Source organism: Leopardus geoffroyi, chromosome E1 (assembly GCF_018350155.1).
Source record: "Leopardus geoffroyi isolate Oge1 chromosome E1, O.geoffroyi_Oge1_pat1.0, whole genome shotgun sequence".
Classification (NCBI taxonomy): Eukaryota; Metazoa; Chordata; class Mammalia; order Carnivora; family Felidae; genus Leopardus; species Leopardus geoffroyi.
Genome location: NC_059330.1, coordinates 1,572,245 through 1,597,425, shown reverse-complemented (window position 1 = coordinate 1,597,425; position 25,181 = coordinate 1,572,245). Strand labels below are relative to the sequence as shown.

General features: G+C 53.7%; 2 protein-coding genes and 1 long non-coding RNA gene across 5 annotated transcripts; 1 reads left to right on the top strand and 2 right to left on the bottom strand.

Annotated features, from left to right (window-relative positions):
- Positions 1–2,486: 2,486 nt before the first annotated feature.
- LOC123604265 lies at positions 2,487–12,575 on the bottom strand. Of its 3 annotated transcripts, XR_006715275.1 has the most exons (4): positions 12,295–12,575; positions 8,618–8,730; positions 3,279–3,623; positions 2,487–2,715 (listed from the first exon to the last, which is right to left on the bottom strand). It is a non-coding gene; the product is annotated as an uncharacterized LOC123604265 (long non-coding RNA). The 3 variants fall into 3 exon arrangements; XR_006715274.1 differs by lacking the exon at positions 12,295–12,575 and having other exon boundaries at positions 8,618–8,866; XR_006715273.1 differs by lacking the exons at positions 8,618–8,730; positions 12,295–12,575 and having other exon boundaries at positions 3,279–3,768.
- A 5,308-nt stretch (positions 12,576–17,883) lies between these two features.
- Positions 17,884–20,042, top strand: GP1BA (glycoprotein Ib platelet subunit alpha). The gene is made up of 2 exons (XM_045490020.1): positions 17,884–17,989; positions 18,234–20,042. Exon 2 carries the CDS (start codon positions 18,240–18,242, stop codon positions 20,040–20,042), a length of 1,803 nt encoding a protein of 600 aa, XP_045345976.1. The 5' UTR covers positions 17,884–17,989; positions 18,234–18,239.
- A 2,262-nt stretch (positions 20,043–22,304) lies between these two features.
- On the bottom strand, positions 22,305–25,106 carry SLC25A11 (solute carrier family 25 member 11). Its single transcript, XM_045490091.1, has 8 exons — positions 24,809–25,106; positions 24,083–24,235; positions 23,791–23,997; positions 23,518–23,608; positions 23,342–23,432; positions 23,158–23,257; positions 23,026–23,077; positions 22,305–22,919 (listed from the first exon to the last, which is right to left on the bottom strand). The coding sequence occupies exons 1-8, from the start codon at positions 24,901–24,903 to the stop codon at positions 22,764–22,766; spliced, it is 945 nt and encodes a 314-aa protein (XP_045346047.1). The 5' UTR covers positions 24,904–25,106; the 3' UTR covers positions 22,305–22,763.
- Between the last annotated feature and the right edge of the window lie 75 nt (positions 25,107–25,181).

Genomic DNA, 25,181 nt, shown 5'->3' with positions numbered 1-25,181 from the left:
GGGCCGTTCCCCACGCATCCTGCAAGCCGCCTGCTTGCGCCGCTGACGCGTTCCTTGCCGTCCGGCGTGTCCAGCCCCCCGGGGGACCCGTCGGGCCCCCGCTCGCCCCCCTGCAGGTGGCCGAGCGGCGTGTGGGCTCGGATCTGCGCTGCCGCTCGGGCCTGGGCCGAGGGTGCTGATAAAGCAGAGACGTCTTCGGGCATTAACGGGCACCACGAGGTCCCCTGCTCTGGGCCGGCCGCCCCGATTCTAGGCGTGAGTAAACCGTGGCCTCAAGGCGGGAGAGCCGCAGCTGGTGACCCCGAACGGGCCCCAGGGTAAAAAGCAAGAGTCACGGGCGCCGTGGGCCGGGCACCGTGCGCTCGGCTGCCCTGCACTCCGAGCATCGGCCCCCCCTGCAGCTCGGATGACCCAAGTCTCCTGCCGCTGCTCTGCTCTGTGCGCCTCTGGCTCCTGAGCCGCCGCCGGCTCTCTCCGTGAGCCCCTCGGTGGTGCGGTCGTGGCTTTCTCGCGGGTCCTTCCACCACGAGAAACCCCAGACCCCAGACCCGCCTCTGGGCCGCACTCTACGGATGCAGCCCGTTCAGTCCTCGTTCCCGCTGCCCCCTGCCTGGCGCGGTGAGGCCGAGGGAGCGGCCCGGTGTCCCCAGGGGGTCTGCCAGGTGCTTAGAGACGCCCGCCCTCCGGCCAGGGTTGATGGGTCCGGGGGAGGACACCCAGCCCAAGCCAGGCCAAAGGAAGCCCTTTTCCGGAGAACGTCGGGAAGCCCGCGCCCTCTGCCGTGGGGGCCACAGGAGAGGACACTTCGGTGCGGGGTGGGGAGGGGGGCAGCGCGGTCTCCACGTGGAGAGAGACTGCGCCTCGGATACAGAGTCAAGTAGAGGCGAGATTCCCCCCGTTTCTTGACTTAAAAATGGCATTAAAAAAAGGAATCAACTAGTAGAAAGAAAACAGAAATGCCCCCTGACACAGGACCCAGAAAACCCTTCTGACAGCAAGACCGTAATCCGTGCTTTTCAAATCTATTACACCGATCCTACGTCTTCCCCGCCGCAGACACGGAAACCTGTCCCCAAATAGCCCCAGCACCCGCCATCCACTGACCAGCATCGACAAGAAGGGAAGCCCCCGGCCGGACTGTAGCGACGCAGGGTCCCCGCTGTCCCCAGACCTTGCAGGCAGCTTGGCACACAGCGCGTCCTTCATAAAAACGAGCTTCGGTGACTCTAATTCCGTTCTCGCCTAGGTCCGAACCATTTCTTTGCTCATAGAAGAAGGCATTTTCCTGCTCTCCGGGTCCCGGGGGGACATTATTGGGATAGGTTCACGGGTCGGTGGTGTTGAGAACCAAGTAGTCAGGAGTCCAGGAGATGGTGGAATACAGAAAACCGGAAAAGCATAAAGCAGGAACCTGCAGAGTGGGAACGGAAGGTCTGAAGCACAGGAGCAAATTAACGGCATCGAGGTCAAGTCAAATCAACCTAAACTCTGAGGGTAGGTACTGCCCGCCCCGTAATAAGCACCTTTTGTTCAGATCATAAAGTAGATCTTCCCTACACGTGTGGGTAGAAAACGTGTACAGGTGGGGCGCCTGGGTGGCGCAGTCGGTTAGGCGTCCGACTTCAGCCAGGTCACGATCTCGCGGTCCGGGAGTTCGAGCCCCGCGTCGGGCTCTGGGCTGATGGCTCAGAGCCTGGAGCCTGTTTCCGATTCTGTGTCTCCCTCTCTCTCTGCCCCTCCCCCGTTCATGCTCTGTCTCTCTCTGTCCCAAAAATAAATGTTGAAAAAAAAAATTTAATAAAAGAAAAAAGAAAACGTGTACAGATGAAAAAGCATAGTAAGCACTCATGTGCCCACCACCCAGGCCAAGAGATAGAACGTAACTGTCCTCGGAAGCCGCTCTGTGCCCTCCCTGATTGCACCCCCCCTTCTCAGCGGTAACCACTATCCTGCAGTTGGAATTATTCTGGTTTTCTTCCAGTCGCCACAACCTACGTGTCCCTGTGTTGGAACGGGAAGGATGGAAGGGAACAGGGAACCCAGAAGAGTAATGTGTGTTTACAAAACAAGTAGGGCTCCTGCTGGCTCCGGGGGCGAAGCGTCTGGCTTTTGACTTGGGTCCAGGTCATGACGTCACAGTTCGCGGGCTAGAGCCCCACATCGGGCTGTGCGCTGACAGCTCGGAGCCCGGAGCCTGCTTCCGATTCTGCGTCTCCCTCTCTCCCTGCTCCTTCCCTGCTCACACTCGGTCTCTGTCTCTGTCTCTCTCAAAAATAAAGGGTAAACACATAAAGTTCGTGCATTTAAAAAACAAAACAAAAACTGTTGGTGACTTTTGCCAAATTGTTCACAAAAGCACGTGCCCACTGACACCCCTCAGGCCGACAGAGCACAAGAACGCTGTCTTACTCCTTCCCCAGGACAGCATATCCTCAAACTAAAAAAAAAAAAAAAAAAAAAGAAAAAATTTGTTTGCCAAACCAATAGGTGAAAACTGCTATTCATTATTTTGATTTACGTGTGCTGATCAAGAAGGTCGATTTTTTGTTCCAGTGTACGAGAATCTGCCATATGATGAAGGTAAAGTGGTACGTACATTTGATGTAGAAAACGAGGCTTAATCAAGTAAGTCCCGTTGGGACAACTGGAAACAATCATCAAAATGCCAGCAGACCCTCAGCTGTCGACTGCTGGGGGCGGGGGGAGGTCGGACACCTGCATGTAAAACGACACCAAGAAAGGCCTACGGTAAAGCCAGCATTTGTCATCTTGGAGCGAGGGAGGCCTTTCTCCCCTTCCCTGGAGCCCCAAATCGGAGACCATAAAGAAAAAGAAAAATTTCCGTAGGGTCGAAAATAGAAAACCACAGGCCAGCGAAGACAAACCGGGAGCAGATGCCCGCAGCCCAAGAGCGGCTCATCTCTGTCCATACAGAGCTGGCCGAAAGCCCTAAGAGGCTGGCGAGGTGCTGAACCCCTGGGGCTGCTGGGTCCCTCCCCAGGTGTAAAAACACCGACAGGTGGCGGGGGAGGGACTCTTGGCGGGGAGACAAGGCCATGAGCGGACCAGAGCAGAAAAAGACGTAGGTGGTAAAGATTAAAAAAAGAAACAAAAATGAAATGAGAGAGAGAGAGAGAGACGGCAGGGGTGGGGGCGGGAGCAAGAAAGTGGGGGGTGGCTGCCCCAGGCCCAAGAGGCCGCGTGCCACGCCCCCTCCCCGGGAGGCGACCTCTTTACTCACTTGGCTACAGAAGAAAACCAAAGTCCTTGGGACTTACCGGTGCAGGAAAGAAGGAAGTCCGTGGTGGTTTCTGGGCGCCTCGTCATAGGAGAGCTCAAATCGCCTTCTCCTCTCAGAACAGAGGCGACAAGAAGGTGAACCGGGACGGCAGGTCTCCGCATCAGCCAGGCACAGACAGGACGTTCCAGGGAAGTTTGTAGGGCGTCGTGGGCTTGGCTTCAGAGAGAGAAGGTGGCGCGGCTTGTAGATTCTGCCATGAAGATTCCTCTGGTGATTCTGGAAGCCCGGGGAGAAAATGATTCCGACTCAGAGGAAAAAACCACAGCCAAGAACTCCAGGCTCCTCAGCAGCCGGCTGAAGCCACACTCTTCAAACAAAAAGGCTGCAAGAAACAGTTACCAAATGTTGCGAGTTACATCCAAGGATTCATACTCCGAGGCTCTTACTGACTTTTGATTCTTCTGGTATTAACACATAGTATCTATACGAGTCATATTGAAAGTAAGTGGAGCTCAAGGGTTTTTTTTTGTAAAAAGTCCGCCGGAGGGGCGCCTGGGGGGTTCAGTCAGTTAGGCGTCCGACTTCAGCTAGGTCACAGTCTGTGGGTTCGAGTCCCGTGTCGGGCTCTGTGCTGACAGCTCAGAGCCTGGAGCCTGCTTCGGATTCTGTGTCTCCCTCTCTCTGACCTTCCCCCGGTCACGCTCTGTCTCCCTGTCTCAAAAATAAACATTAAAAAAAAAAAAAGATTTTCTTTTTAAATAAGACTGAGCCAGACGGATGTCCCTCGTTTGATCCTGTCTATTTAATAATATGTAAAACTGATTCACATATGATCAAAGTGAAATTAATTTTCTCCCTGCGGTCTAAACGTAGAGAAAACAGATTCCTGTATCTGATCGTGATTTCTTTAACCACATCACCTATACATGGGGAGAGGCTCTATTGGGCAAGAATCTGAAACAGGAAATTGTCTTCACTTTATCCCAAACCTGGGTTTTGTTTTTATTCATTCTTATTCATTCATTATCAAAGATAAGTGCCACTTTGTATGTAAAAGTAGGGATGTCAGTACCCTGAGGTGGAGGGCAGCAGTGAGAAGGCCGCGAAAGCCTGGCCCCCACAGCGGCCCAACGCCCCGGTGGCTTTATAGGTGAGTTCTCTCAAACTTACTTTTTTTTTTTTTTTTTTTTTGAGACAGAGAGAGACGGAGCACGAGCGGGGGAGGGGAAGAGAGAGAGGAAGACACAGAATCTGAAACAGGCTCCAGGCTCCAAGCCGTTGGCACAGAGCCCGACGCGGGGCCTGACCTCACGGACCGCGAGACCATGACCTGAGCCGAAGTCCGACGCTTCACCGACTAGGCCACCCAGGAGCCCCTAGTTCTCCCAAACTTTCAAGGCACGATCATCTGATTTCACACAAGTTCTCCCGAAAATAGAAGAAGAAGGCGGCAAGCCAACTCGTTTTACGAAGTTCTCGCTTCAGCTAAGGTGAACACGAGAAAATAAAAACACAGGCCTCATTCACTTCTGAACATAAATGTGAAAAATCCTCCATAAAATATGGGCCAGCCAAACCCAAAAGTTGACCGAGCTAGAAACTGCCAATTAAGTCAAGTGACTTAAGTCAAGTGTGTCCCACACGTGCAAGGGCGAAAGGCATTTCTCTCTTCCCAACAGAGCCCCGTCTTGTTGAGACGCAGAGCGCGTGCCCGGCCCCGGGGATGAGTCACGATGACGCACAGTGTCCCGGTCTCGTCTGCCAGACTCTCAGAACGCAGCCCTGTCTGGCGGCCAGAAGCACGCCGCGATCCATTTCTGACCAATGTCGCCAGAAGTCGACCAGGGGACGGGGCTGCCGGGAAAGTCTGTCCTTTGCTGGTACAAGGACAGTCACTTACGGTGAGGCACTGCTGTGCCCCTGCTCCTTCCCCGTCACCAGGAGATGTACGCCTTTAAGGGTGCCCGCCATGTTGCAAGCATGAGGTGACAAGGACAGGGACGTGAAAGCCAGCATGCTAAGGATGGAAAACGGGAAGGACAGGTCTACTGGATGATGCCATCCTGCTGCTAGACCCACCTGAGAGGGCCCGTCTCCAGACCGCTGGTTAGGACGTTAACACCCTCAGGGGCACCCGGGTGGCTCAGTCGGCTGAGCATCTGACTTCGGCTCAGGTCACGATCTCACGGTTCGTGAGTTCGAGCCCCGCGTCGGGCTCTGTGCTGACAGTGTGGAGCCTGCTTGGGACTCTCTCTCTTCCTCTCTCTCTGCCTCTCCCCCACGCACGCTCTCTCTCCCCAAATAAATACATAAACTTAAAAAATTTTTTTTCGGGAAACAACTTCCTTAACTTGAAAAGGACTTTTAAAAACCTCCAGTTCACACGGGTCATGACGCCCTCACTATAAAAACAGGAATAAGGCAGGGCTGTCTTCAGGGCAACACTGGGGGTCCTGGCCAACGCGCTAAGAGAAGAAAATAAAAGAAGCAGAGGAAAGGAAACGATTAACTATGTGAGGGTATGATTACCAACGTGGAAAGCCTTGCAGAGCAACAATAAGCCACCAAGAGGAGAGTCAGGGACTTCCCTGGATGTAAGAAACATCAACACCAACAGCTCTCCTCACCCCCGCGGTAAGAAGTCACAGACAACAAAAGGTCGCTCACAACAGTAACAAAGTCTCTCAAGTATTCAGAACTCAAAGTAATTAAGGATGGTCTTTAAATGTATGTAAAATCTTTGCGGCAAAAATGCAAAACTGCTGTGTGTGTGTGTGTGTGTGTGTGTGTGTGTGTGTGTGTGTCTTTAAGTAGTCTTCACGGCCACCACGACCCTGAGATCAAGACCTGAGCTGAGATTGAGAGTCGGACGCTCGACCAACTGAGCCCCCCAGACGCCCCATAAAAATGTGAAACTGTTGATGGGCATGAAAGTTGAGTGTAAATGGAGAGATACACTTTTTGTTTGGATGAGCTGATTCCCGATTATAAAGATGTCAGTCCTCCCCCAAATAACCTATGAGTTAAATTTTTACAAACTTGAGGAACTTCTTCTAAACTGTTTATGACAATCTAGAGACGCCTGGCGGGCTCAGTCGATAGATCAAGCGACTCCTGGGCTCGGAGTTGGGAGTTCGAGCCCCACGTTGGGTGTAGAGATTACTTCAATAAATAAATGTAAAAAAAAAAAAAAAAGAGAGAGAAAATGTTCATGACGGTACAAAGGTCCGCGAATAGCCGCATCGGTGTTGAAAAAGAGGAGGGAGTCACCCCGGCAGATATTAAAACATCCAACAGAAGTTACAGCAACAACAATTACACAAAAACCCAACTGGTTCTGCTTAGTTGCTAAAAATTAAAGAAAGGAACCGGATAGGAGCCATGGAGCCACCCGTGTGCACACAGAAGTGTGATATGGGCTGGGTGACCTCAGGGGGGTGACCTCAGGGAGGACCGGTTAGGTTAGCAGACACGGGGGGCCGCTGGGTGGCTCAGTCGGTTAAGCATCTGACTTCAGCTCAGGTCACGATCCCAGAGTTTGTGGGTTCGAGCCCCCCGTCAGCTCTGTGCCGACAGCTCGGAGCCCGGAGCCTGTTTCCGATCCTGTGTCTCCCTCTCTCTCTGCCCCTCCCCCACTCACACTCTGTCTCTGTCTCTCAAAAATGAATAAATGTTACAAAAAAAAAAAAAAAAGATTAGAAGACACAAGTGGCTGCCTCCCTCTATAGAGAGAAAAAGAAATAAAGCCGTATCCCTATTTCATACCATACGCGGAAGTAAACTCCGGGTGGATTAAAGACTCTAAAACGAAAGGTGAAAAACTAGAAAGTTAACAGATGAAAATGTGGGAGAGTATTTTTGTGACCTTTGGGGTGGGACTTTCTTTTTTTTAAGTTTATTTATTACGAGAGCGACACAGAGGGTGCAAGCAGGGGAGGGGCAGAGAGAGCGGAGGGAGGAGAATCTCAAGCAGGCTCCACGCTGCCAGTGTGGGGCCCGATGCGGGGCTAGAACCCAGGAAGCTGCGAGATCATGACCTGAACTGAAAACAAGAGTCGGATGCCCAACCGACTGAGCCACCCGGGCGCCCCTAGAGGTGTCTTATTTATGTGGCCACACCTCCTTCAGCCCAGGGGACAGGGTCTACCCCTTTAGAGCACGGGCGGTGTTTCTGAGGGCCTGCTGTCCCAAAGTTTGCCAGCTAGAGGGGTGGACAGATGTTAAAACAAAGTGTCACAACGGTTTTGTCAGGCCTATAGGAATTTACAATACGGTAACTAATCCAGTCTAGACAGCTCACAGTCCACATTCCGCCCCACCGACCGAGGCCCACGCTTAGAGTCCGAGAGACCTCAGGAGAAGGCTCAGTTAGTGGCTTTGCCGTGAAAACACTGGGTAGAAACATTCCCTTCCAGCCGATAGCACTCAGGATCAGTTCCACGAAACCCTGCTTCTGAGTCTAATGTTCTGTTTTCATTGGGTTCTTTCGGTTACAAGGAAACGGAATGAACTGAAATCACCTAAAAATACGGTTTTACAATAATCGGCCCAGACGAGAGTCACCAACGGGTGCTGTACTTTGCAGGCCAGAGTTGAATTAGGAACAGGATATTTACATAGTGTCAGAACATCTCCCCACAAAAGTGCTTCTTAGTGAGAAAAGAGGAAACGGTATCTTGACGGTGGAAAAGCACGGTGGATTCCACCTTGACCAAGTATCAAAGTTAACAGCACCCCCGCAGTAGGTCAAATTGATATGAAGTATTTCCCGATATGATGCCCCCAGAAAGCCACATCCCTTATGTAATAGTCACGCCAGAGAAACATACGGCAAATCCAATTGTGAGAAGCATCAGACGGGTTGAGGGAAATTCTACGCAGTCGAGGGACATTCTACGTAATTACTGGACTGTAGTTTTCAAAAATGTCAAGGACATAAAGAATCAAGACAGTTTGGGGAACTACGGGAAACAAAAGAGCTATGGTCCCGGATGGGTTCCCAGACGTGGGCGGGAGGGTGGCGGGGGGAGCTACGAAGGACATTTTTTGGACAATTGACAAAATGGGAATATGAACTGCAGATTGGATCATACTATCCCACCAGTATTGAATTTCCACATTAATAACCATGCCGCAGTTCTGTAAGAAAATGTCTTTGTTTTTAGGCAACACACGTTGAAATTTAGTGGCGATGTCTCCAAGTTAGTTCAGGGAAAACCCTCGGAGACACAGGAGACACAGGAATAAAGCCAACGAGACCAAATGTTAACAAGTGGGGAATCCGGGCCAAGCGGATCCGTAAGATTAACCCTCACCCGGTATGTTTAATGCCAAGTGTGAGAAATCGAGAAGCCTGCAGAAGGTGGCAATACCCACCAGGGAGATCTCCGCTTCCGGCAAGGTGGGTGTGTCCTTCGCTGTTCCGCCCATTAAATCCAACCAAATCCGGGACATTCGATATACACACAAGAAGTGAAGGAATTCGCAACCTAGAAACAAAAACGTTTATTGCCGGTGGGATGAGCCCTTTGTGTTTCTTCGGTTTGGTGTATAATTTTTTTTTAAGTTTATTTACTTATTCCGAGAGAGAGAGACAGAGAGAAAGAGCTAGCAGGGGAGGGGCAGATAGAGGGGGAGAGAGAGAATCCCTAGCTGTACCCCTAGTGCAGAGCCTGATGCAGGGATCAAACTCATGCATGGCGAGATCATGACCTGAGCCGAGACCAGAGTCAGATGCTTCACTGACTGAGCCACCCAGGTGCCCTAATAGTAGTAATAATAATAAACCTGCTCTCTCCAGCCAGAGGACCAGGAAAGGGGTAGCCTAACAAGGCAGAACTTGGGAAATGGCCACTCTATTTCAGACATTCTACCACAGACAAACTGTGGCCACCCCCACACCAGCAGCCAAAGGTTGAGCCTAGATTTGCACCCTCCCCAGGCTTGTCACCAGGTGCCCCAACATCCCTGCCGGGCTGGCAGACTCTCTGGGAAGGCCGAGTAGGGGAGCAGGGACTTTCACCCCAGCCAGCTGGTAACCACAGGGGAGCCTGGATGTCCATCCCAGATTGGCCACCATGGGGCACCCTTCCCATCCCCACTGGGATGGCGTCAGGGGGTCCCAGGAGGGTCAGGACCGTCACTCATTTCTGCAGCCAGGAGGCCATCCTCACCCAGGTGGCTCCCAAAGGACAGAGGTGTTAGGGTTCTCTGGGGAATATTTTATTTTTTTGATGTTTATTTATTTTTGACAGAGAGAGAGAGAGAGAGACAGAGTGTGAGCAGGGGAGGGGCAGAGAGAGAGAGGGAGACCCAGAATCCGAAGCAGGCTCCAGGCTCCGAGCTGTCAGCACAGAGCCTGACGTGGGGCCTGAACCCACGACCCGTGAGATCATGACCTGAGCCGAAGTCGGACGCTTAACCGACTGAGCCACCCGGGCGCCCCTGGAAAATATTTTAAAGCAGCCACGATAAAAAGGCTTTAACAAGAAATTATGGATGCACTTGAAACAGATCAAACGGAACTTCAGCAAAGGCACAGAGGGTCTAAGGAACTAAATGGAGACTGCAGAGCTGAAAGACATAACAGCTGAGATTACAGCTCAGGGAGTGGGCCCCACAACACAATGCGGGAACAGAGAAAAGAACCCGTGATCCGGAAGATACGACAATAGAAATCACCCATTCCGCACGACAGAGGGAAAACAGACTTAAAAGCACAAACGTCTCGGGGACCTCTGGGGCTCTAACAAAAGATCTGACGTTGTGTCATCAGAGACCCAGAAACAGGAGGAAGAGGACGAGGCTGAAAAACGTTCTCAAATGATGGCTGAAGACCACCCAAATCTGGCAAGAAACAGACACTCACACGTTGCAAGAAAGCAAGCAAACCCCCAACAGGTCACACCCAAGGATAAACTCCCCTCCGACCCAGAAACCGCACTCCGGGGGCCTTTTCCCAGGAAAATGAAGACTTTACGTTCCCACAAAAATCTGTATGTGAATATTCATGGCAGATTTATTTGTAACAGCCAACAACTGGGATCTGCCCAGTCGGCTTTCAGTTGGGCAGTGGTTACACTGTGGTACGTCCCCGCAATGGAATACTACCTGGCAATAAATACGAGTGCACGCTACAAACCGCGAACCTCCAGGGGAGTGTGCCGAGCGGACAGAGTCGACTCCCAGAGGGCATATGCTGTACGATCCCATTTATATAATGTTCCTTTTTTAAAAAATTGTTTTAACGTTTATTATTTTTGAGACAGAGAGAGACAGAGCTCAAGCAGGGGGAGAGGGGAGCACAGAGAGAGAGGGAGACCCAGAACCCGAAGCAGGCTCCAGGCTCTGAGCTGTCAGCACAGAGCCTGACGCGGGGCTCGAACTCACGGACCGCGAGATCATGGCCTGAGAAACAGTCGGATGCTCAACCAACTGAGCCCCCCCAGGCGCCCCAACATTCTTAATGTGACAAGAGGGCAGAAATGAAGAGCAGAGCGGTGGGAGTCAGGGGGTAGGAAGGAAGCGTGTGGGGGTATACAGGGGCATCGAGAGGGATCCTTATGGTGAGGACAATGTCAGCATCTGGGTTGTGATATTGGAACTGGGGAAAGAGCACGCGGGATCTCTTATTTCTTACGACTGTCTGGGAACCTATAATGATCTCAAAAAAAGTTTCATTTTTAAAAATCTACCTGAAATTTAAAAAATACCTTTGTGGGGGTGCCTGGGTGGCTCAGTTGGTTAAATGTCTGACTTCGGCTCCAGTTATGATCTCATGGCTTGTGAGTTCGAGCCCTGAGTCGGGCTCTCTGCTGTCAGCTCAGAGCCTGCTTGGGATCCTCTGTTTCCCTCTCTCTGTCCCTCCCCTGCTTGCTCTCCCTCGCTCTCTCTCAAAAAAAAATAATAAATAATAAAAAATATTTTAAAAAAGAAAAAAAAGTTTTTAAAATACCTTTCTAAACAACACCACTTAGGGGTGCCTGGGTGGCTCAGTCGGTTGAGCGTCCGACTTCGGCTCAGGTCACGATCTCATGGTCCGTGAGTTCGAGCCCCGCGTCGGGCTCTGTGCTGACGGCTCAGAGCCTGGAGCCTGTTTCAGATTCTGTGTCTCCCTCTCTCTCTGACCCTCCCCTGTTCATGCGCTCTCTCTCTGTCTCAAAAATAAATAAACGTTAAAAAAAAAATAAAAAAATGTTTAAAAAATAAATAAATAAACACCACCACTTAAAAAAAATGGGGTGCCTGTGTGGCTCAGTCGGTTAAGCATCCAACCCTCTATTTCAGCTCAGACCATGATCTCACAGTTTGTGAGTTCGAGCCCCGCATAGGATCCCTGCACTTGGGACCCTCTTTTCTTCTCTCTCGGTCCCTCTCCTGCTAGCATTTTTGTGCTCTGTCTCTCAACAAACAAAAAAACACTTAAAAAAAGGAAAAATGGAAAATGCAATCTTTACCTCCTAAAGCTTATTATGTTGCAAGTAACAATTCCAACACCAATTAAAAAAAAAAAAATTAGGTTTCCCCCGCTCAGTGATGTCAATGGTTTCTTTCCATTAAAAAAAAAAATTATTTCAATATTTATTTGTTTTTGAAAGACAGAGCGTGAGCAGGGAAGGGGCAGAGAGAGAGGGAGACACAGAATCTGAAACAGGCTCCAGGCTCTGAACTGTCAGCACAGAGCCCGACGCGGGGCTCGAACTCACAGACCATGAGATCATGATCTGAACTGAAGCTAGATGCTCAAAGGACTGAGCCCCACCCCCGGCATCCTGCCATTTTCTTTCTTCTTTCTTTCTTTCTCTTTCTTTTCTTTTCTTTCTTTTTCTTTTCTTTCTTTCTTTCTTTCCTTTTCTTTTCTTTTCTTTCTTTTTTCTTTTTTAGTTGTAGCTTTCCTGACATAAGCGTCATCCTAGGGCCTTATCCCCTGTGATCATAAACCGATTCAATCGCTCATCCAGGGTCACATATTTCCTGCCCACATCCAGAGAAAGCATGCCTACTTCAGTCACCGCACAGAAGCCTTGGGCTTTGTTACGAAGGGACCCACTTACCTTTTCTTTCTGACCCTGAACCAGTCTCGCTCTCACGGTGGGAGACTCTGACCAGCTTCTGTGAGGATACTTGTGTGGGTCCTTGTGACTGGCTGAGGCCCACTCACGTAGCTCGAATAGAATCATTCCCACCAAGAATCCTAAGGGTGCAGTAGAAGTGATTTTTCAAAAGAAAAAAAGGAAAGTTGAGTGGATCTTGAGTAGACCTCCAACTAATGTTTCCTGCACAAAGCTCTTTAAAAATGCACCTCCGGGGCGCCTGGGCGGCTCAGCCGATTGAGCATTTGACTTCGGCTCAGGTCACGATCTCGCAGTTCGTGGGTTCCAGCCCCACGTCAGGCTCTGTGCTGACTGCTCAGAGCCTGGAGCCTGCTTCCGATTCTGTGTCTCCCTCTCCCTCTGCCCCTCCCCTGCTCACGCTCTGTCTCTCTCTATCTCAAAAATAAACAAACATTTTTAAAAATTAAAAAAAAAAAATTAGATGGCACGATGCCATACTCAGATGAAAGGTATGAATTAAGTGGATTTACCTAAAAAGCAGGGAAGATTGAAAGTAAGTGAACTAAGATTTCAAGAACTCAAGAAGGTAGAAAGGGAACATGAACGTAAGCTCAAGGCCTGAGGAATTATTAAAGGTGGGAGTAGACATTCATCGTCAAAGGGAGAGGGGGAAAAAAAGAAATCGACTAGTAAAACTAATAAATCTGGTTCTTTGGCTAGTCCAATAAAATAGACTAATCTTTGGCAAGTCCGATGAAGAAAAAAAAAAAAATGGGGGGGGGGGGGTGGGAAGAAAGAGAGAAAAGAAAAAGAAAGAAAATACAAAAAACATTAGGGGTCATGACTACAGATATGGAGATTTTAACAAACGGTAAAACCATAAGTGTTCAAACTTGCCATACTACATTTGAACAGCTACATGAAATAGATATTTTAATTAGAAAATATCAATTAATTGGGACACCTGGCTGACTCAGTCAGTGGAGTATGTGACTCTTGGTCTTGGGGTTGTGTGTTTGAGCCCCACACTGGATGCAGAGACTAAAGATAAAATCTTTAAAAAAAAATATTAAGAAAGAAAATATCAGTTACCAAAACTGACTCAACATCAGAACTGACTTAAGGGGGGAGGATCAAAAAATTTGACTCAAGAAACCTCAACAGACCAAAAATGATAGTAGGAATTGGAAAGGTATTCAGGAAGCTATCTCCCAAATGGCATCAGGTCCAGATGGTTTTATGGGTCCACCTAACCTGCATTGAACAGAAAATTCCTATAATCTCTAACTTATCCAGAGAATATAACATTTTCTAACTTAATTTATAAGGGCAGCATAACTCTGATAACAAAACAAAACAAACAGAACTCAAGGTGGCTCAGTCGATTACGCGTCCAACTTCAGCTCAGGTCATGATCTCACGGTTTGTGAGTTCGAGCCCCACGTCCAGCTCTGTGCTGTCAGCTTGGAGCCTGGAGCCTGCTTTGGATTCTATGTCTCCCTCTGTCTCTACCCTCCCCAGTTCATGCTCTCTCTCTCTCTCTCAAAAATGAACAAATGTTAAACCAAATTAAAAAAAAAAATCTATGGGCCACTTTTATTTTCTAACTTAGAGGTAAAAGTTTGTATTTTATAAGTAGGCTCCATGCCCAATGCAGGGCTTGAACCCACAAACCTGAGCTCAAGACCCGAGCTACTATCATCTATAAAGAACTCACCAAACTCCACACTGAAAAACAAATAATCCAGTGAAGAAATGGGCAGAAGACATGAATAGACAATTCTCCAAAGAAGACATCCAGATGGCCAACCGACACATGAAAAGATGCTCAACGTCACTCATCAGGGAAATACAAATCAAAGCCACACTGAGATACCACCTTATGCCAGTCAGAAAGGTTAAAATGAACAAATCAGGAGACTATAGATGCTGGAGAGGATGTGGAGAAACGGGAACCCTCTTGCACTGTTGGTGGGAATGCAAATTGGTGTAGCCGCTCTGGAAAGCAGTGTGGAGGTTCCTCAGAAAATTAAAAATAGAGCTACCCTAAGACCCAGCAATAGCACTGCTAGGAATTTACCCAAGGGATCCAGGAGTGCTGATGCATAGGGGCACTTGTACCCCAATGTTTATAGCAGCACTTTCAACAACAGCCAAATTATGGAAAGAGCCCAAGTGTCCACCAACCAATGAACAGATAAAAAAAATTGTGGCTTATATACATAATGGACTACTACTTGGCAATGAGAAAGAATGAAATCATGCCATTTCCAACAACGTGGATAGAACTGGAGAGTGTTATGCTAAGTGAAATAAGTCAGGCAAAGAAGAACAGACACCATATGTTTCCATTTGTATGTGGATCCTGAGAAATTGAACAGAAGACCATGGGGGAAGGGAAGGGGGAAAAATAGTTTCAGATAGAGAGGGAGGGAGGCAAACATAAGAGACTCTTAAATACAGAGAACAAACTGAGGGCTGATGGGGGGGTGGGGGAGAGGGGAAAGTGGGTGATGGGCATTGAGGAGGGCACCTGTTGGGATGAGCACTGGGTGTTGTATGGAAACCAATTTGAGGGGCGCCCGGGTGGCTCAGTCGGTTGAGCGTCCGACTTCGGCTCAGGTCACGATCTCGCGGTCCGTGAGTTCGAGCCCCGCGTCGGGCTCTGGGCTGATGGCTCAGAGCCTGGAGCCTGTTTCAGATTCTGTGTCTCCCTCTCTCTCTGCCCCTCCCCCGTTCATGCTCTGTCTTTCTCTGTCTCAAAAATAAACATAAACATTAAATTAAAAAAAAAAAAAAAGAAAAGAAAACCAATTTGACAACACATTATTTTTAATAAAAAAATATAAATAAAAGATTTTCAAAAATGGAAAAAAAAAAAAAAAAGACCTGAGCTGCTATCGAGAGACAGACGCTTGACCCACTCAGCCCTACCCAGGCATCCCTAGATGTAAAATTCTAAATAAAATGTGAGCAAGCCAACCTAGAATTATATTAAAAGAGGGGCGCCTGTGTGGCTCAGTCCGTCAAGCTTCCAACTTCGGCTCAGGTCACGATCTCACAGCTCGTGGGTTCGAGCCCCGCGTCGGGCTCTGTGCTGACAACTCAGAGCCTGGAGCCTGCTTCGGATTCTGTGTCTCCCTCTCTCTCTGCCCCTTGCCAGCTCACACTCTGTCTCTCAATAATAAACACACGTTAAAAAAAAAAAAAAAAAAAAGAAGAATTCATAATGGTCAACTAACGTTACTCCCAGGCATTCAAAGATGCAAGATTAGAAGAAAAAAAAATCCGAACATTAACACGTGAAGAAACTAAAACACTGGAACATTTCAGCAGGTGCCAAAGTGCATGAATCCCTCGTTTCTATGTCTGCAAAAACCTTCAACGTAGGCATCTTCAAAGAAGCCGACGGGGCCTCCTCTTACAGAAGCTGGGAAAACGCCGCTGGCTTTCCTGGGATCCCTGGCAGCTGCGTCACCGGCTTACGACCTGTCCCCCTCACACCCAGCCCTGGCTTCCCAAGGCGGTAGGTACCACGTCAGGGCAGGGAGGCTGCGCTCAGTTTCCGTATCAGCAGCTGGAGCAGTGCGGGCTCCAGTGACCCGGGCTTGTGGCAGGAGCAGAGTTTTCCTCACCGCAGCCTGGCCCTATTCCAAGTCTGGTTCTCTAGCCCCATACCGGGTACAGCCCGGGGAGGAGCCAATGTATCTTTAACAAATTCCCTTTCATTCTAAGTCAGCCTGACTGTCCTCTGAGGCTTACACGAAACCCCTGACCCATACAAATGTAGCAAAGCTCAGCAGCCCCAGGGGCCCTACTCCACACCGTGGTCTCTGTCTGCAACTTATCACCTCACTTCCTGCTGCTTGACTCCTTGCTTTCTCCATGGTTTCAGGTACTCTTTGCAGCAGGCTAATGAGATAAATGGCAGATCTGGACATTCACTACATCTGGCTCAAGTGTCACCGGTGCTGAGCAGACAGGAGCAGGCCCATGATGTCCCTCGTGGGGGCAGTAGGTGGGACATGTTAATCATGGGGAAGAGAACCAACAGACATGGCAGCTGACTTTCTTAACTTGGTTAAGTTTCCTAACTTGGTCTTGGGAAGCTTTTGTTGTTGTTTTGTTTGCTTGAAGTAATTTCTACACCCAGCGTGGGCCTCGAACTCATGACCCTGAGACCAAGAGGCACACGCTCCACCAACTGAGCCAGCCGGGTACCCCAAGTCTTGGAGGTCTTAAAAGGCTTTCCAAAGGAAGAGATTCTGGGCTGGAACTTCCCAGATAAGTGAGGGTCGGGCAGAAGGGAGGCCAGAGTCAGGAGACCAGCCGGGAGGCTGTTGCAGTGGGGTGTAGAAAGAAAATGGTATCTCGGACTGGCGATGGTGGCAGTGGGAACAGGAAAAGTGGATTTCAGAGAGATTAGGAGCTGAAATGAGCGTGACCAGGTGACAGGTTGGACAGGGAATGCGAAGGGAAGGGTTCAGGGTGGCCATCAGGGATTCTGTTGGTACAAGTGGCCAAATGCGTGGACGGTGGTACCATTCGCCGGGTTGGACAACAGGGGAGTATCTCAGTTTTGAACACGCAGCTTCAATGCCTGTGGGACATCCAAGGATTCCAAAGGGCAGGGGGACCTAGGGGTTTGGGTCTCAGGAGAGGGGTCTGGGCTAGACATAGGTTTGAGTCACTGGGGTGTAGGTGTGGTTGAAAAGCAAGGAAAAGAACGAGGGTGATCCCAGGTGTTTGTGTAGCACGGGGGGGGGGGGGGGGGCGGCGCCTGGGTGGCTCAGTCGGTTGAATGTCTGACTTCAGCTCAGATCATGATCTCACGGTTCGTGGGTTCGAGCCCCGCATCGGGCTCTGTGCTGACAGCTCGGAGCCTGGAGCCTGCTTTGGATTCTGTGTCTCCCTCTCTCTCTCTCTGCCCCTCCCCACTTGTGCTCTGTCCCTCTCAAAAATAAATGTCAAAGAAAGGAAGGAAGGAAGGAAGGAAGGAAGGAAGGAAGAAAGAAAGAAAGAAAGAAAGAAAGAAAGAAAGAAAGAAAGAAAGAAAAAAAAAGGAGAGGGCCAAAGGCCAAACTCCAGGGGTGAACTTCTCACGAAGGGCCAAAGAGGAATCTACAAAGAAAGTCCAGCCAGAGAAGAGGAGTGTACGTCATGAGTCCCGAGTGGAAGAGACGCTGGTGACGTGGGTCGCAGAAAACACGTTAAGATCATAACGGAGAAGCGCCCAGTGGGCGTAGAGCGCTGGCACTGGCGACCTCGGCCAGAACTGAGCCAGTGGGTTGGGGGTGGGGTGGGGGGGACCATGCTAGAGACAGGGGGAAAAGGCAGAGGGAGGTGAGGGTCAACACTGGCGACCACAAGAAGGCAACAGTGAGGGGCAGAGAGCGGCGGCCGGAGGCTTAAAAGCCGGGGAAGGTGGTGGTTGGAGTCCAGTCCCAGTCCGCCATGCGGGAGAACGGAGCCACAAGGAGCGCGGGGGACAGTCGTGGAAGGAGATGATAAGGGCCTGTGTCCGGGAGGGAGACAGCTCCCGGGTCACAGGAGTCCCTATCGGGCTGGCGTTTCCTTCCCATCCCTGAGCCCTTCCTGCCGCCTGCCTGAGCAGGCCCTCCCTGGAGCTGGAAGAGAGAAGGACGGAGTCACTGTGGCAGCAACTCTGTGCCTTCGGAGGTCTTTGCACTGGCCCGTAAGCGGGACTTGGGGGCTGGGGGACGGGGGCCCCGAGGGAGGGGTGAGGACGAGGACGTGGTGCTGTCCAGGCTTTGGGGGGCGAGGGCGGCGGCGGGGGGGGGGGGACAGGACGTGTGGGAGCTCGGTCGGCAGGGGTCCCAGAGGCTGGGGGTGGGGGTGGGGGGGCTAGAGTGTGGGCGGGGCCTAGCGCCCCGGGGCCCAGAGGTGCCCACTTAAGCCCCCCCCCCCTTCCCGGCCAGGCCCCCATGCCTCTCCTCCTGTTGCTGCTGTTGCTGCCGAGCCCTTCCCGCCCCCAGTCCGTCTGCGAGGTCTCCCAGGTGACCAGCCAGGTGGAAGTGAACTGTGACAACCGGGGGCTCAAGGCGCCGCCTCCCGACCTGCCGGCCGACACGGCCATCCTCCGCCTGGGCGAGAACCCCCTGGGCACCTTCTCCACGGCCTCCCTGCTGCCTCTGACCCGGCTCGCCCAGCTGCACCTGAGCCAAAGCCAGCTGAGCCACCTGCAGATGGACGGGACGCTGCCCGCGCTGGAGACCCTGGACGTCTCCCACAACGAGCTGCGAAGCCTGCCCCCGCTGGGACGGGCCCTGCCGGCGCTCAACACCCTCGACGCGTCCTTCAACGAGCTGACCTCGCTGCCCCCCGGTGCCCTGGACGGCCTGAGCCAACTCCACGAGCTCTACCTGCGCGGCAACAAGCTGAAGACGCTGCCGCCCGGGCTCCTGGCGCCCACCGCCCGGCTGAGGAAGCTCAGCCTGGCCGACAACAAGTTGAACGAGCTGCCCCCCGGGCTCCTGGACGGACTGGAGGAGCTCGACACCCTGTACCTCCAGGGGAACTGGCTGCGGACCATCCCGAAGAACTTCTTTGGGGACCTCCTCCTGCCCTTCGCTTTCCTGCACGGCAACCCCTGGTACTGCGACTGCGAGATCCTCTACTTCACTCGCTGGCTGCAGGACAACCCCAATAACGTCTACTTGTGGAAGGAGGGAGTAGACGTCAAGGCCATGACCCCCAACGTGGAAAGCGTGCGATGCGTCAACCTGGCCAACACACCGGTCTACACCTACCCGGGGAAGGGCTGCCCCACCCTCGGGGATGCGGACATAGGCTATGACGAGTATGAGGACGAGGACCCCTTCACCGTGGCTGGGGTCATGCTCTCCACCAACGCCAAAGCCCGCACAACCCACTGGCCCCCACTCTACCCAACGTCTGCTGGTTATCCACACAGCCAGACGCCCTATCTGTCTTCTACCCCAGAGTCCACTGAGAGTCAGAATACATCCGTGACCACCCCGGAACCCACCACGACCCCCCCCACCACCGCGGAGCCCCCCACGACCCCCCCCACCGTGCAGCCCCCCACAACCCCCCCCACCACCACCCCCACCACGGAGCCCCCCACGACCCCCACCACGATGCCCCCCAAGACCCCCCCCACCACGACCTCCCCCAACCCGGAGCCCCCCACGACCCCCACCACCACGACCTCCCCCACCCCGGAGCCCACCATACCCCCCACCACCCCAACCACCTCTGAAACAACCACATTCTTAACCACCCCCAAAGCCACCTCATTCCTTACTACCTGGCCACGTGCCACAACTACCCTCCCAGAGGCTCAGGGGGTGGCTCGAGAGAATGCACGCAGCCCCAGAAATGACCCTGCCCTCGGCCGGGACACGTGCTGCCTCCTTCCCCTGGGCTTCTACGTTTTGGGTCTCCTCTGGCTTCTGTTTGCTTCCGCGGTCCTTATCCTGCTACTGGCCCGGGACCGCCGTGTGACGCCACAGGCCCCGGCCACAGCCACATACACCACGCATCTGGAGCTGCAGAGGGGGAAGCAAGTGCCCGTGCCCCGCGCCTGGCTCCTTTTCCTTGCAGGCTCACTGCCCACTTTCCGCTCCAGCCTCTTCCTGTGGGTGCGGGCTAACGGCCGCGTGGGGCCTCTGGTGGCAGGACGGCGGCCCTCAGCCCTGAGTCTGGGTCGTGGTCAGGACCTGCTGGGCACGGTGGGCATTAGGTACTCTGGCCACAGCCTCTGAGGCTGGGGGGTGTGGGGACCTTGAGAGGCTGTGATGCGACGGCTTTCCTGTCGGGATCTAGCTTGGGGGGGGGGGGGTAATTACTTTTCCTTTATCCGAAGCCTCTTCTCCATAGCACGGGCACAACCTCGGCAAAGCCGCGGGGGTGGGGAGATGCGGGAGCCAGGAGCTCATAGAACAAGGCTCCCCATGCTGCGGCGGGGGAGGGTCCCAGACCGCTAGGCTATTGCCATCACCTTGGGGACGCTTCAGGAAAAAGGAGATGCACCAATCAGCACTCTCACACGTGTGTACTGAAAAGGGCTGGAAAGAGACATAGCGAGATGGGAGCCCGGGGCGCCTGGGTGGCTCAGTTGGTTAACACTCAGCTCACTGATACCGCGGTTCGTGAGTTTGAGCCCCACGTTGGGCTCTGTGCTGACAGCTCGGAGCCTGGAGCCTGCCTCGGGTTCTGTATCTCCCTCTCTCTCTGCCCCTCCCCTGCTCACGCTCTGTCTCTGTCTGTCAAAATATAAACATTAAAAAAAACAAACGTCAGGCCCTGATGACCCCTGGGTAGCATAAACACGGTGGTTTTATTTTCTTTTCCTCCGCTTAGCATTTCCTAAGTTTTCTACCACTGTAAGGTATTTGTGTTTAAAAAACAACAACAACAAAAAAAAAGCTTCACGAAGAAAAGTTCCTTTCCTTTGGAGAGGAAAACAGTGGCCTGTCTGAGGCCCCACTGCCCCCACCCTAGTTGGATCACTCCTCACCCAACAGCCTGGCAACCCACGCCCCCTGCCTCCTCCAGGGGGGCAGCCCCTCACCACCGCGAGCACCGGTGTCAGCTCAAAACCTAAGTTTCCCTGGAGCTGCCCCCGTGCCTGGGGCCTCCGAGGAGCCAAGGCGGGGCCTCCTGCTCTGCTGAGGTCCGAGGCACGGATGGGAGTGGGGCTGGTGATGTGCCCACCTTAGTGGGTTGTACCGAGTGGTCTCAGTGAAGCCTCCCACTCCTAAGCTAGAACACAGGCAAACGGAACCCACGTCCCCCCTGCTTCTCTCGACTCTGCCCTTTCCCCAGCGCACCGAGCCGGGCTTTCTCTCCTCTGGGGTCGCCAGCCCAAGCCAGGGCTTGCAGCCCGGACAATGGGAGTGCAAGCTGAGCCTTTCTGGCTCCAGACCCCCTCCTCCAGATGGCACCAGCTTGAAAACCTGACCGCGCTCCTCTCCTGCCTGGAATGCTTCCCTGGATACATCAATCTCGAGCTTGGCCATCAAGGGCTTCTATGCGCGGACCCAGCGAACCTCTTACAACAGGCGCCTCACCACCTGTGTTCCAGCTGTTGCAGACTTCCAGATCACCGGCTCTGCAGCATTCTCCCTCTGAGCCTCTGCTCTCCTGCCGGCCAGGAGCGCTGCCCCCATCCAGCCCGAGTACCTGCGACGGTCTGCTGCTCTCCTCCCTTTACCGCCTGCTCCCAGGCCATCCTCCCTGCTGGACTTGGAACCTCCTAAGGACAAGCTCCAGGCTCCCAGTGTCTCAGAGTGGCCGCCACGGCCAGGCCAGCAGGTGCCCGGAGAGAGTAAGGCGAGAGGCAGAACTGGGAGGGCCCGGCGAGGGCGCCAGACCGCCGAGCCCCACCTCTTCTCCGGACAAGGCTCTGCCAAGGAGATGGTTCCCACCTGCTGCCTGCCTGTCCCCCGGCCTGGCTCAGGAGCCTTCGGGGCCTCAGGCTGCCCAGCCTTCCTTCCAGTTGACCTTCCAGTGCCCTTTTATGCCCCAGGATGTTTTTAGGCTCCTTGAGGCACCGCCTGGGAATCTTTCTTCTAAAGAAAACGGGGCAAGTAGTCACTCTCCGCAGGGTAGGGCTCAGATCAGGATTCTAGCTAACACACCCCATCTCCTCCAGCCTCCAGGCTTTGGGGGCCCCAGCTCCACGCTGATTTCTTTCAATCACCCTCTTCCCACGGGTCAGCCTTCCCCACTGACTCCTTGTTCCCCCCTCTTTGGGCCGCAGTAAGAGCCAGGGGAGCCCGGAGGCTTTTCCTAGGAATCACGTGAGGTGATTCTGACATCCTCGGACTGACTCTGGTGGCTGGCAGGACCCGCGCTTTCGTTTTCCTTACCTGCTGTGACGACAACGCTGTTTTACACGGCGGCGTTTGCCTCTTCTTTTAACAACTTTGCTTAGAAACTCCAGTTTTGGTTTCCCAGGGACCTCCCCTCGTCCGTCCGGCTTCCTCCCCTCCACCCCCCTCACAACTATCCAGATCTGGGGGTGGTGTCATCAATCCGATTTATTGATCATGTCCTCAGGGAGGTGGAGGAAAGGTCACGTCCTCCCACTGCAGACCTTGCGACCATCCCAACGGCTTCTGCCGTCTCCTGTCCCCTCAGCTCTGCCTTGGTTTACCCACTGAGAAGGCGGGTCCTCTGCTGTCCTACATGCCCTGAAACTAACACCCAAGAGGAGACCGGAAATCCTCAGGGAGTTTCCCAGCTCCCTCTGAGGCACAGCCAGGGGCAGAGATGTCACGAGGATCGGGACAGGGAGGGCGAGGTGACGCAGGGGTAGGACAGGCCAAAGTCCTTTACCGCAAAGGAGAGAACCAGACCGTGGAGGAAAAATAAATACAGGGGCCCAGGGCAGCGGAGTCCAGGCCCCCGGGGGCACACTGACTGTGGGGGCAGCGGGTGAGGGGAGCCCTGGCACACCGGCTCTGGGCCCCTTGCCTGCCTCAGCCACTGAGAAAGAGACGCTTGTAGGCCTTGTTCATCTGCTCCAAGAAGATGAAGGTGAGGACGGTGTGGGGGCCCAGGCGGGCGTAGTAGGGCGTGAAACCCTTCCACAGGCTGAAGAAGCCCTCGTAGCGGACAACCTTCACCAGCACGTCCTAAACGGGCAGGCAGACAGGGTTAAGGCCTGGCTTCTAGGGCTGTGTCCCTCTTCCCCACCACCGTCACCACCCTCCAGCCTGAGCCCCAGCCCAGCTTCCTCACCAGCCCGTTCTTGTATTCTGGCTTCCCGTCAATCATTCTCATGTTCTGGATCCTGGAGAGGAGGAAGCAGGCGCTTGAGAGACATAAAGCGGGCCCTCCTATCCCCCTCCGGGACCGGGCCTGCACGCTCACCGGGTCTTGGCGATGTCCACGGGCATGGAAGCGGCAGTGGTGACCAAGCCACTGATCATGCTGGCGCAGAAATGGCACAGGATGTTGTCGGAGAAGTAGCCTGGGGGAGGCAGAGTGGGGTGACAGTCAGCTCAGAGTTGGCCCAGGCCAGGCCAGGGGCCAAGAGCCCAGCTCTGGGTCTCACCTGAGTCCAGTAAGAACTGCTTGGACTGGGAGTAGGAGGCCAGCTGGGCCGCGTTGACCACGACAGCACGAGCCATGGTAGGGATGCAGCCCTGTGGAGAGGAGGGGGCGGTGTGTGTCAGAAACGGTGGGGACGTGACCCCCCCCCCCGCCCCAGCCTCCGGCCCCTTCACTCACCCTCCACAGTGTGGGCACTCCCTCCTCCCGGGCGATTCGAATCAGGGCATTAAACACGTTTTTGTAGCCCCGGCGCTGGTCAGGCGGAAGCCTGGTGGGAAGACAGGAAGGGGTCGAGCTCAGGATAGACTCCCCCCCCCACCGCCCCACAGGAGCAAAGAAAGGGAGGCCAGAACACATCAATGCCCAGCTCCAGACCAACGATAAGAACCCAGTCCTCTGACTTCAGATTCCAGGGAATGGAGCTAGGGTGCCACCTGACCTGGAACTCACCGGCCGTCGGCGGTCATGCGGATGAGAGCCACTTCAGCTGGTGTTCCCACAAAGGCACCAGTTGCACCGGCCGTCATGCCAATCAGGGCCTTCAGCAGAAAGCCAGGGGGTGTACCGTCAGCCCCAGTGAGGCGCTCAAACAGCACCGTGTAGATGCCAAGGCGGGTGGTGGTGTAGGTGGCCTGGCGCAGCAGGCCAGCTGACAGCCTGGGGAGCGAAGGAGTCAGTGCATCAGGCCAAGGTCCAGGAGCTGCCAGCCCGTACCCTGCCCCCTCTCCTGTGGCCTCAGTACCCAGTGTAAATGCCCCGCAGCCCTTCTGCCCTCAGGATGCTGGTGAGGGCATGGAAGCTGGTTTTGTACTCTCGTGTCTTGGCTCCTTCCCCGCTCAGCTGCATCCGGTTCTTCACCAGATCCAGCGGTTGCACAAAAACTGTGGCTCCCATCCTGGAGGAAGGCAGAAGCAGAGTCAAGGGCCACGTGTCTCGGACCTACCAATGCCCACTGGAACCTGGCAACAAGGGATCACAAAGTGCAAAGCCTTTCACGTGATTAACTAAGCGTTCAGGAGACTAGTGGGTATGTGCATAAGCTTCTACTCCGACCAAGAACAAGAGATCTGAAAAGTCCAGTGATCCAACGAGGACCGTGCAATGAAAGTGCTCCGAGCAGTTCCAAGGGGGTCAAGCGGTGACCTGGAACTGGAAGCAGTCCGACCCCGGGGGAAAGTAGGTGGGCATTCATGACCTGGGACTTCACGTAGCGCGACCGGAGCCATGCAATGACCTGGAACCCCACACAACCCGGGAAAGCCGAGCAATGACCCAGTACGCAGACCAGCAGGGGTCCTGCAGTGGGTGAAGAGGTCCTGACGGCCCATCAAGGACCTCACAATACGCCGGGGGCCGCGCTGACCCCGAGCCGGCTCCGTTCGCCGCAACAGACCCAAAGATGAACCGGGCCCGGTTCCTTGCACCCGTCCCTTCCTCCTCCCGTCCCATCCCTGGGGCCAGAGCTTACCCGGCCAGGCCCCCAAACAGGAACTTGACGGACTTGGGGGAGGTGCGGGGCTTTCCGTCCATCCCGCCGGCCCCGGGACTCGCCGTCGCCGCCATCGCCACTCAATGGCCCCCAGCGCCGGGTCCTGCGCGCGCGCGGCCCCACTCGCGCCCAAGGTGACACCGCGCGCGCAACAGGGCCGAGGGCGCGCGCGCACGCCCCTCCGGCTCTCGGGTCCAGCTCCAGCTGGAAGCCGGCGCAGGCGCAGGCGCGCGGCGCAAAGGAGACCGGGAGGAGGGCGGGGCCGAAGGCGGGGCTTCGAGGCTGGGTGCGGGAAGGGGTGTGGCTGGTTTAGGAAGCCATCGCTTAGACGCAGTTTTCACCGAATTGGACT

Bases quoted from the DNA above. Each gene is read 5' to 3' on its own strand.
- GP1BA (XM_045490020.1), top strand. From the start codon at position 18,240: ATGCCTCTCCTCCTGTTGCTGCTGTTGCTGCCGAGCCCTTCCCGCCCC.
- SLC25A11 (XM_045490091.1), bottom strand. From the start codon at position 24,903: ATGGCGGCGACGGCGAGTCCCGGGGCCGGCGGGATGGACGGAAAGCCC. The intron at 23,258-23,341 runs GTGAGACCCAGA...TGCCTCCCCCAG, and splicing joins GCAGTTCTTACTGGACTCAG to GCTACTTCTCCGACAACATC. The intron at 23,078-23,157 runs GTGAGCGTGCAG...CCTCCTCTCCAG, and splicing joins GTGGACATCGCCAAGACCCG to GATCCAGAACATGAGAATGA.